Here is a 12681-nt window from a genome sequence, read left to right on the forward strand (position 1 = left end):
TCTCGGGGGCCCCAACTTAGCCCGGGCCTTCTCTTCCAATGACATTTTAGGTTTTATTACGCCGAAATAACTAATTTCCTAAGTAATAATTTAAATTTTTTATGTTAAGGTCTCGGGGGCCCCTGCTTATCCCCAACTTTATGTTGAGGTATAGGGTGCCACTGTAAGAAGTCTTCTTAAAATTGTGACATTTGAAAATATTTCGTTTGGATCGGCAAAATACATATTTTTATTTTCCTGTTAAAATCTATGCACGGCCAACCAAACGAGGGCCCCGGCGGGGCCCACCATGGCTGGGGCACTGCCATGCGCTGCCATGGCTGGGGCACTGCCCCGGTTGCCCCAATGGTAGTTACGGCCCTGACCCTCCAGTTTATTCACTTCTTTTGTCAGGGAGTGACTTGTAATTATTGTTCTACAATGGTAAAATTGGTAAATATATATTTTAATCATAGCTATACAGCGGCGGATCCAGCATTGTTAAGAGGGGGGCCGATCGCCTAATTTCTAGATAATTTTGTACCTAAAATATACCGGCCTGTTTTAGCCTACCGGCCCACCGGAAAGTCCCGTACTATCTCTGTACCTGTAGAGTAGGGAGAGCAAGTCAAGTCCCACAGTACTTAGGCCACAATTGACCCATTGTACATCCTCCCAGGGGGTTGTCGTCCTTAGCTCATTGTCCATCCTTTTATTTCCAGGAAGGTGGACAAATCACCAGGGGCCATCTCCCCTATGTTGGCAGGTGTAGGCCAAGGCTCGCCGAACGCATACTCTCGTATTGACGATAACTCCAGACATTAACATAGGACATGCTCGACAGTTTCGTCATCTCGTTCACACTTCCTGCACATAGGTGTTGTGTCTACTAGTCCCAGTGTGTGGAGGTGTTTGCTTAGTTTATAATGGCCAATTACAAGACCAACTGTCAAGCGTAGGTTTTTCCTGGTCATTCTCAAGTACTCTTCTGATGCTGACTTCCCAAGGTTCCTTAGTGTTACCTTGGCAAGTCTACATCCTGACCCTTCTTCCCATCTTTTCACGGTTTGCCTGTCGGAGTGACATTTGGCAATTTCCGCGATTGTTGCAGTTGACCAGCCAAAAAGATCACCAGGTCGTTTGAACTATGCTGGAATTTTTGCTCATACCCCATTTTATACTAAGGTTCAGTGATCTGGAGTATATCCCGCATCCTGAGCCTTCTTCCATTTTGGAGACATTGGTGTAGATGCAATATGCATTTGCCACGTTTGAATCCCTATGTTATCTTGATTCCATTTTTTAGGGTTTGTCGAAGACAAACGTAGGTTTAATTGAGTCGCCTCCATGGCCTGCATGTAGCAGGGGTAGTGCCTCCACCTCACCCCTCCAGAAACGACATCTCAATTGTCCCTTTTCTACATCTAGGTTTACACCCACTGAACGCAATCACATTATAGTCATCAGTGCCACCTCTTTGATATATATGTTTAAAAGGGTGATGCCAATGAGCAACTCCATTGCAGCAGTTCGTCTTGTTTTCATGGCATCTGTTATATTTACGCAAGCCATCCGCTGAATATGGTTTAGTTTGTTGATCGCTGTTGCCTGTAGAACTTTTGGTACCCAAGCAATAGCTCCGTAAGTTAGTATTCGCCTAATGAGAGTAGTGTCGATCCAGACGAATACCCTGGTCGAAAGGCCCCAAGTGCATCCAATGGTTCGCCGACATTTTTCTTAGACAATATATGCTCTTTTAGCTCTAAGAAAGTTCCATGTTAACTTCCTGTCAAGCGTAATACCAAGGTATTTCACCTCTTCAAAAAAATTTAGACTGCATTTTAGAATCCTTGGGGGTATTAAGCTCGTGATCCTTTTTTTTTCTGATGAAGAGGACTATCTCAACCGTTCTTGCTGAGTTGGTTAACCAGGGTATCCAAAGCTATGTTCCAGAGGAGTGGTGATAACACCTCCCCCCGTGGATATCCCCTCGTAAGCATGCCTCTATCTAACCGAAACGTTTTCTACATCTATGTTTATTGCTCTATTGGAGATCATACTAAATATCCATTCGCTCACGGCCAGGAGGACATTCCTGATATTGAGCTGTTGGATGATGGTTGGCAATATTGTTTTATCAAACGCTCCCTCAATGTTTATGAATATACCTACGGTGGATTCTTTATTATTCAGCGATCTTTCAATTCTTGTCACTACTTGATGCAGTGCAGAATTAGTATCTTTCCATCGTTTTCAAGAGAAAAAATGTTAGGCTAATTGGTCGGAAAGCCTTTGGTAGGGTGTAATCCATCCTACCTGGTTTTGGTATGAAGACCACACGTACCTCTCCCTACTCTCTAGGAATATATCTTAGAGCCAAGGAGGTTCTGATCATTCCCACAATGTGTGGCAAAAGAATATCCAGTCCCCTCTTAGTAGGGCTGGATATATGCCGTCAGGCCCTACTGACTTAAAAGGGATGAAGCACTATATGGCCCGTCTTACCTTTTGCTTACTAATTAATGTTCTGGCAAGATGCCAGTTATTCGGTGTGGGTATGATTATTACTTCCATTTAGCTCGGTGCTTTTGAGGCACTAGAACCGGGGATGTGTGTTTTCATCAGAGTCTCAGCACTTTCGCAAAGGTTGTTTACTTCCATTTTCCTTCGTTAATATGCCGATGTGGATCTTTTGAGAGCGCTGTTTGTAGCCTGGAAGCCTGAGGAAAATCTTCGATTTTCAAAGACGAACAGGTGTCCATTTGGATCAGTTTTTACCTCGTGGTGGAAGATGCATCATCTCTGGATTTTGCGCCGTTAGCCTCCGTAGTACTCTTTCTGGGTCATCGGTTGTGGTAGTAACATCCTCAGAGATCCATAAAGAGGCTTTGGCAAGCTGCTTATCCTGACTAACAACATCTAGTGATGCTTCCTCCCACGGTTTGAGGTCATCTATAATGTTTTCCCACGCAAGCGCCCCGTCGTTATCATAGACTACTCTAATGATCTCACCAGAATAGGTCTATGATTTGGAGGTAGACAAGGTTGGTCTGTCCAATTCCTCCATCAGACTGCGTTTGATAAGGTTTTCCCGGTCGGCAGTGACCTTGCCGTACTTCTTCTTATTGCGCCGTTTCCTTTCGAAGGTTGGCGATTCAAATGGCGACTGTAGCTTTGGAAAGTGCTGGACGAAAAATGTCTGCGGATGAGCGGTCAAACCGTCTTCTCAGGTCTTTATCTTCCAATATGATTTGAAGTAGTTCATACCTTTCCCCTTTCAATACATGGCTCCAGTATTGTATTTTTCTTTCGTGGGTTATTCTTAGTAATTATTTTTGTTTGTTCATGCCGTACGGGTTTACCTTGTCTATGATAGCGACCCTAAGGTGTGTCACGGAGGCTTCCACGAAGCTTTGGGAAGTGACAGTGGCGTTTCCACCGCTGCGTACCTTCTTGTGCTTCTGCGGCGTGCCTTCCGTGGAAGTGCTTGTGTGAAGGCGCTTACACCGGGGGCTGTCGGTTCCTGATTTCTTTTGTAGGTGGAGCTATTGACAGCATCTGATGCGGGTACCTTCACCTTTGTTTTTGGAGGGGTTGGAGAGGGATGGGTGGCTCCCGTAGGTGCGTTTTTTCCGTCTCCCGTCTGGCCTTCCTCCTTCTGTTTACCTCGGCGCCACAGGGTCTGTGGTCCTTTGGTCAATTTCCCTGTGGTGATACTTGAACAGCCTCTGCTTATGCCGAAGTTTGAGGTAAAGATTGTAGCCCATTCTCCACTCCGGCTTAATATCAGAAAAAAAATATAAAAATATCAGAATAAAAAAGGCTAGAGCAAATTTCAAATTTAACAAAATAAGAGTGTTCTTCACAAAAGATCTGAAATTGGAGCTATGAGTTAGGTTGGCTAGGTGCTACAGTTTTTCTCGGCTTTGTTTTATGGAATTAAAGCTTGGACCTTGAATGCGGCATCAATGAAAAAACTGAGATTATTCGAGTTGTAGGTGTATAGAAGAATTCTAAAAATATCGTGGACGCAACACATCACAAACAAAGAGGTTCTGAGAAAGATGACTAAAGAAATGGAAATCTTAAATATATACAAGCAAAGCAAGAAAATTGGAATATCTCGGACCTATTACACGTGGATATACACTGAGCCAAAATTAACCGGCCACCTTAAAAATGGGTCATTTTTGATATCTTATATCTCCTAAACCTGTTGTCCGATTAAAGTGATTTTTTTAATATGTTATAGCCTGATTCCTTGACAATATCGTTATAATAATATTGTTGCTAAACAGGTAAATTTTCATTGTATACCGGGTGTACGAATAAAACTGTGTTTTTTTCTTATAGTTTGCATCACCCTGTGGAATATTCTAGCATTTGTAGAATACTGAAATTAAAACCTAACTATAGCCTCATGCTTTCTTAACATTTTGTTGTTTGATTGATTTGCTTATGTTGGATAATAAAAAAGTTAGATGCTTTAACAACTAGACATGTTTTTTTATCAATACAGGGTGTTTTAAAAAAATTTGGCAAAGTTTAAGGGGTAATTCTGCATGAAAAAATAATGACAGTTTGCTTTATAAACTTATGTCCGCAAATGCTTCGTTTTCGAGATAGGGGGTGTTGAAAAAACTGACGATTTATTTATTGCTTTAAAACCGGTTCAGATATGCAATTGCAATTTGGTGGGTTTTATGACGTAGTTATTGCATATTTTTTGACATACAATTAAGAATTTAATATCCACCATTGGCGCGCATACGGGTAATATGAGCCATCATATTACCCGTATGCGCGCCAATGGTGAATATTAAATGCATAATTGTATGCCAAAAAATGTGCAATAACTACGTATTAAAACCCACCAAATTTCATGTGCATGTCTCAACCGGTTTTAAAGTAATAAATAAATCGTCAGTTTGTCAGAAAAATTTCAACACCCCCTATCTGGGAAACGAAGCATTTGCGGACATACGTTTATAAAGCAAACTGTCATTATTTTTCATGCAGAATTACCTCTTAAACGTTGCCAACATTTGTTAAAAACACCTAACTTTTTTATTATCTAACATAAGCGAATCACTCAAACAACAAAATGTTGAGCAAGCATGAGGCTATAGTTAGTTTTTAATTTCAGTATTGTACAAATACTAGAATATTCCACAGGGTGATGCAAACTTTAAGAAAAAACACAGTTTGATTCGTACACCCGATATACAATGAAAATTTAACTGTTTAGCAACAATATTATTATAACGATATTGTCAAGGAATAAGACTATAACCTATTAAAAAAATCACTTAAATCGGACAACAGGTTTAGGAGACATATTACATCAAAAATGACCCATTTTTAAGGTGGCCGGTTAATTTTGGCAAAGAGTGTAGATACAACTTGCTCCAACTGATTATGCAGGGAAAGGTTCAAGGAAAAGGAAGTATGGGGAGACGTAGAATATCATGGCTGCTCAACCTGATTACCTAAGTGCCGACGGGGGATGGCGGCTATACGCTGTATTATAGTTGTTATAGTGTATGAGAAAGAAAGTATTCGAAATAATACAATAACAAATTTTATATTGATTGTTATTTCATTATTTCGAATACTTTCTCTCTCATACACCGACTATAATACTGCGCATAGACGCCATTCCCCACCGGCACCTTTAAAATCTGTGCAATGAACATCAAATAAACTTTTTAGAGCAGCCGTCTCCAGAGTCCGAATAAATATGCTGTTTGTCGACCTCAATTTCATATGTTATCATTATCTTCGTTAATATTGCTTCAATATAATAAAAAGAACAAATAAAAATAATCCTCAAAGTCGTTCAGAATCCACCTCAAACATTACATTACAAACGTTACATTAACGTCTTATATTTACATATATTCGAAAGCGTAAAATTTTTTACATATCTAGGTTCACTAGTTACCGCAGATAACAATGTCAGCGAAGAAGTTATGAGAAGAATACATATTGCTAATAAAACATATAATGGACTAATTAAACATCTAAGATCTAACAACATCACGAGAAAAACCAAATGCAAAATATACAAAACCCTGACAAAACCGGTCCTTATAATTATATGGATCAGAGACATGGACACTGTCGAAAAGCGATGAGAACTTTTTAGGTACGTTTGAACGAAAAATCCTCAGACACATTATATAAGGGGGTGAAAGAAAATGACGTATGGCAGTATGGCGCACGCAGAAGATATAATTTTGAACTATACAATGAACCCGACGTCATAACATCCATAAAGATCGGACGTCTGCGCTGGATGGGCCATGTTGAACGGATGTTGGAGACCGAAACACCAAAACATATAATGAGGCAAACACCAGTAGGGAGAAGGTCAAAGGGAAGACCCAAACTTAGATACATGGAGCAAGGTCTGAAAACACTTGAGATTACCCACTGGAAGAACAAAGCAAGGAACATAACGGAATAGCGGAAAATCCTAGTAGACAAGGCGAAAACGGCGGGTTCGAAGGGGAAAATATTCCCATGGGATTTTTTTGCATAATCACATTCGTGAGACATCCTAGAATAAGGTTCAAGAAGTCGCCCATGTGAAAAGTGGGCCAATTTTTTTTAACAATTTTTTTTAATCAAATTGCAAGAATCAATATTTTTGGCCTGAACAATTTTTTCTTTAATTTTATGGACCATTCTGGACAAAAAAGGTCTCTTATTTTTCTCTAAAGTTGATCGTTTTCGACTTATAAGCAATTTAAAATTGAAAAAAAAAACGAAAAATGGCGATTTTCAAGGCTTAATAACTCAGTTAAAAGTTATTATTATGAAAGTCAATATATGACTAAATCAAAGTTTAAAGCCCCCCCTACAAGATCATGAAGAAATTTTTGTCATTATTTTATTACTAAGCTGTTATTTTTAAGTAATAATAATAAGCGCCATGCACGTGTGCGGGGCTGTAAATGCTGAGTGCGAGAGAGAAGCCATTCCAGCAGTCCAGTTGTGCATCTTACTCGCACTCACATTTACAGCAGCGTCAATACGATCTAACCACTCATTGTTATTAATTAAAAATAACAGCTTAGTAGTAAATTAATGACACAGATTTCTTCAGGATTATGTAGCGGCGACTTTAAACTTTGATTTAGTCACTTTCTGACTTTCAAAATAATAATTTTTGACCGAGTTATTAAGTCTAAAAAATGGCCATTTTCGCGTTTTTCAAATATTAACTTGCTTATAACTCGAAAAAGATCAACTTTAGAGAAAAATTATAAGAGAACTTTTTTGTCCAGAATGGCACAAAAAACCTAAAAAAAATTAGTCCGGGCCAAAAATATTGATTTTTGCAATTTGATTTAAAAAAAATTGTTAAAAAAAAATTGGCCCACTTTTCTTGTGGGCGACTTCTTGAACCTTATTCTGGGATGCCTCACGAATGTGACTATGCAAAAATATCTCATGGGAATATTTTTCCCAACGAACCCGCCGTTTCCGCCTTGTCTATAGAACAAGCCAGGACCCAAAAAGGGTTGTCAAGCTACTGATGATGATTTACATATTACAGTATAATTACATGTTTTTAAACGTCAATAAAGGTAAGGTGTTTTATATAATTAGTTTGTTTTGTTTCCAATATATCAAAACATCTTATATTTTAATTCGTTCAAAGAGGACGATAAATATATGATTAAAATTATTTAGCCATTTGAGACTGACTTCTCATGTGGAAGCCGAAACGTCAAATTAAATATTTTATTTAATTGTCGTTTATTGCGAGATATTAACAAAGAGATTTGGTATCATGAGATGCTACAAGACAACTTTGGTGGTACAGTACGGTAAGGAATAAGGGCTAGCGTCTCAGTAATACTCCTCCATCCCTATCGAAAGGTCGTTCACGCCTAATAAACCGGTGTACCTATATGGGTACATATATATTATGTAGATGCTACAAGAAACAATTTCCGAATAGTGTGATGAAAGAAAGTGAAAATTCAAAAATCCAGAGCTTCTCCCTAATGTTTTGATCACATTATTTCAACACGACTACGATCCTCCATGTTAAAATATTATCGATATCAGTCAATTTCATAAATTAATTGCATAACTGCGTAAAAAATCAATTCAGTCATTAACAAATACAACTCTATTTTGTACTATATCTTAATATTTCATCACAATTTTGCGACTTCTTCTGGAGAAAACTGCAAATTTATTAGAAGTACATACCTATTAAGTAAATGTTAACAAAAGCTGATCGGACATTGATACAATTAGCGTCTCTTCGTAAAAACAATGAATTCGACTTTACTAAGTAACCAGACATTTACATTTACTCAACAGACACACTCACTAACATCTAATTGCAAAACCAACCGTACCATGACAATGGCCTTAGTTGTCGAGGTATTTAAGCTAGATAAATAAAAAAAAAAAAGTTTTTATGATATACATATATTATCTTGATGACATTAAATTATAATTTTTTGATTTTGATATATTATACTTTGGGAGTTCTGGTAACTGCAATACATTTTACTTTAATATAATGAATGGATATTGAATTTTTTTAGTGAATAGGTTAAAGTAGATAAGAGACAGGGCCGTCTTAAGCACACACGGCGCCGGGGTGCAAGACTCATCTTTGCGCCCCCTTTTGACAAAAGATTATATAGGTTATAGTTTCGGTAAAATTAAAACTAATTATGTTTGCTATCATTATTTATATGTACTTGCATTAAAAAAAAACGTGGTTTCACTATTCAAACAAGATCAATTTTATAACTCATATTAAAGTCAATTTTTGTAGCTTTTAATTTGGCAAAAGTTTTTATTACTTCGGTGGTATCTATTTTTACTTGCTTTTCTATACTTAAGTATTAAAGCCAGGTTTGTTAATCTGTCTTGGGCCATTGTTGAGTGCAGATAAGTTTTGATCAATTTAAGTGTAGAAAAAGACCTTTTTTCTTCAGCTACTGTTACTGGAAGTGTTAAATATATCCTAAGACACCTAGAAAATTTGGGAAAACAGAGACAATTAACATATAACTGATAATATAGAGTGGAGTTGTGTCTTTATTTATAAAAAATATTGGTAAGAAATTCTAATTAATGGAATAGATCTTCACCATCTATATCAGATCAATTTTCATGCTCTAGTTTCTTTTTTCAATTTAAACATTGCGTTGTTTTTAAGTTTTCTTCGGAGTTTCTCCAACTTAATACATTTTCCAGGAAAGAAATATTACAATTATGTTTGCTTAACATTTCAAATTTTTCATCTAATTTTGCAATGAAAATAAATAATAATAATTTAACTTTAAAATTTTGTTTTCAGTTTAAAAGAGGCTCGTTTGCACCCTCGTAATTGAGATTAAGATGTATTTTTCGGGGACATGGACGAACAGTTTCAGAAAATTTAGTTTCGCAATCTAGTTCTTTAGAAATTGATACTGAGTCAATTAATATCTGCTCAAACGCAGTGTCAGTGTGGTTATTGACAGGGCTGGATTTACATATGGGCTGAATGAGCTATAGCCCAAAGCGGCAGAATTTAGGGGCCGGCAAATTTTGGTAAAAAAGGAAAAGATGCGGAGGGGAGGGCGGCAAATTGTGGATAGCCAAGGGACGGCAAATTGTGGATAGCCAAGGGACGGCAAATATTCAAATCCTCCTATGGTTATTGACTAAATCTTTATTGACTTGATCAAGCATCTTGACAGCTTCGGAAATAATAATATCGCTCGTTTGCAAAGTTTTGTTGATAATATTAAACCTTTGCTAGAAATATTGTACCATGTCACGACAGAGCAGATAAACTTAAAGTTCTTTAATTTGAAAAATTGAGGATAATACATCGTACATTTTCCCCATATTAAAACGAAGTATTTTTAATGAGTTAATTCTACTCTCACATCGCGTATTTGAAAGCAGTTTTAATGTAAAAGTGGGTATCTTATTCATTATGACATTCAACCGTAATGTTGATGAGGAAAAAAAAACATAAATTTCTTGAAAACAAATTGTTATTTACAATGAGCATTTAACAGCATAATTTTAGCACTGAATTAAGGCTGTGAGCAGCACACGAAACATAAGAGCACCAGGATTAATCTAAGGCTAAACATTTTTTTGAAGGACAATATATTTTCCTCTGATATTTACCCCATTATCATACCCTTGGCTTCAAAAATCATATCCAATATTAATTAATTTCAAAAATTCTAACAAATAAATTGCTAATCCTTGTTCGGTAATATCAGTAACCGGTAAAAAACTTAGACTTAGACTAACTTCGGCCATCATAAAAGATTCTAGCTCCACCTTTAAAAAATAACGACTAGTAATGCGGCGCTTTTACATACATAGCTCCGCAAACCGCAATTATACTTTTGTTAGCAGAATCGGAACTTTGCTTCTAATCTAAATGGGTTTTATATTTCATTTTCATATCGTAGGTGTAGTAATTTGTAAAAAAGACCGAAAGTGCACTTGTATATTTTTGTTATTTGTAGTTTTTTGTAAGGACAAGAAGCGCAAGTTTGAGCCTAGTAAGAGTTCGTCTTGCGCCCCTTGGACTTGGCGCCCGGGTTCTTCGCACCCCTTGCACCCCCGGGTTAAGACGGCCCTGATAAGAGACAATGACAAAAATGGAAAGATGCAAGGCCAGGAACAATATGACCTAAATTGTTAATTGTAAATGTTCAATTAACGTTAAAGAAAGGAGAAAGAACTAGGTGCATGTTAAATAATCGATCTATAAAATGAAATTGATAGTATTATACACGTAACGTATAGTGAGTTCGTATACGACTGATATTCAGAAATTGAATAAAAATTAAGATAACTAAAATATTAAGTGAGTAGGTAATGTGTTTTCTTAATGATAGGAAATGTTCTATTATGTCATGTGTTTAAATGTACCTATTGCAGTTAAAATTTAATCTATTAAAATAAAATGTATTTTGCAGTTTCCATAACTAGGTACCAAATATATCAAAATCAAAAAATTAAAAACAAATATGTTAAAAAACAAGTAATGTTAAAAAAATTAAGTTAATACTCTTATAGTTGCAATATACATTTTTATAAAATATTCAGCCTTTTTTAACATCTAATCCTTTTAATTTTGCAGTTTTCTCCTGAAAAAGTGGTGAGACACTCCTTGGAGTATCTAAAAGATATATTTTTGCTCCAGAAGTGCAGAATAATTACTATCTAACAATAATTTAAAAATGTATAAAAAATAAATAAAAAAAAGAAAAAACTTTAGATTCATCTCGTGCTCGTGAGTAACTATTGAATTTTTGTACTTACATTTGGCGGCATTTTGAATACACTCGTCGAACAATTAACAAAAACTTTCAATAAATTAAATACGGAACAGAAAAAGTAAAAGAGAAATTGGCTTAAATTCAAATCAACCGGCTTAGTGATGTCGTAACAGTCGAGTATTTCAAATCGTTTGATTGTATTTCTCTCACTCTTCTGTCTTCACTACTGACCTCGCTTTTCCGCTGTTGGTGTTTTATAGTGTTGGCATTAATCTTATCAAAACGCTTTTTAATGACGCTGCATTGAATGTTCAACATTTTTCTTATTCTAATCAGCCGGGTTTTGCATTGATGTGGTTTTCTGGTGCCCTCACCGATAAGGTAACCCTTTAATTCTCGCAATAATAAACAAATAACCGGTTATTTCTTATATTGGATTCAACTTTTCCACGAAATCTTTTCCTTGATGCAATTTGTTTTGAAATTGTTTCATTGAGGAATTATCAGTTTTATTTGTTGTATCATATGTATCATCCCAAATATTTTGTTAAGAATAAACTACAAATACCTACTTATTTGATGATTTTTCTTCTACATCATAAGCCGCTTTAACCCGTACCTAACTGGTGAGGTTCAATTTTTATAGACCTTGGGCCCACATTAAAAAAAAACAGCATTACCTCCCTCATGAGCAGTCGTTGATTCAGTTATTCATGTCGAATCGGAATCGGACAAGTTTTCTAATACGGAAAATATTCGGAAAGGGGGAGGAGGCATGGAGGAAAACGGGGAGGAGGGATAAAATTAACTGAAATCGTCAACTTTAGAACATTTCTCGGAAGGGGATCGGAGAGAATTTGCATGAAATCGTCAACTTTGGAGCGTTCGAAAACTGGAGTACCCTTAAAAATTTGTCGGACAATATTACCAGTAAATTGGAAGTCATCATCATTCTCTTTGCCTTATCTCTATGCGGGGTCGGCTTCCCTAATTGCATTTCTCCACACAATTCTATCTTGGGTCATATCAATGTTAATCCCTTTTACCAACATGTCCTGCCTTATCGTCTCCCCCCAGGTCTTCTTTGGTCTTCCTCTCCGACTCCTTCCAGGAATCTGGACTTCAGCTACTCTTCGTATTGGATGAGTAACGTCTCGACGTTGAACACGACCAAACCATCTCAACCTATGCTCTCTCATTTTGGAATCAATTGGTGCCACACCTAGACTTCCCCTAATATACTCATTTTTAATTTTATCCTTTCTTGTCACTCCACTCATCCATCTACATATATAATTTTTAGACCTTCTACCCTCTCGGGTGTAGGTATTAACGTGTGCTCTGTTAACAGTGCACAAATCTCTTCCATTGTTTCCTGTCCTGTGCCATCGCCTTTGCTTCGTTCCATGCTATTCCTTTTTTGTCCAGA

General features: G+C 36.8%; 1 protein-coding gene across 1 annotated transcript in view; it reads right to left on the reverse strand.

The window, feature by feature from the left end:
- The window catches only part of LOC126882285 (cytosolic 10-formyltetrahydrofolate dehydrogenase), a 55191-nt gene extending 43700 nt beyond the window's left edge, over nt 1-11491 (reverse strand). Inside the window, exon 1 of the mRNA XM_050647146.1 lies at nt 11296-11491. Within this exon, the coding sequence (XP_050503103.1) occupies nt 11296-11307 (12 nt within the window). The 5' untranslated portion in view covers nt 11308-11491. The remainder of the gene's footprint in view (nt 1-11295) is intronic.
- Nucleotides 11492-12681: the final 1190 nt, after the last annotated feature.

Source organism: Diabrotica virgifera, chromosome 3 (genome assembly GCF_917563875.1).
Source record: "Diabrotica virgifera virgifera chromosome 3, PGI_DIABVI_V3a".
Taxonomy (NCBI): domain Eukaryota; kingdom Metazoa; phylum Arthropoda; class Insecta; order Coleoptera; family Chrysomelidae; genus Diabrotica; species Diabrotica virgifera.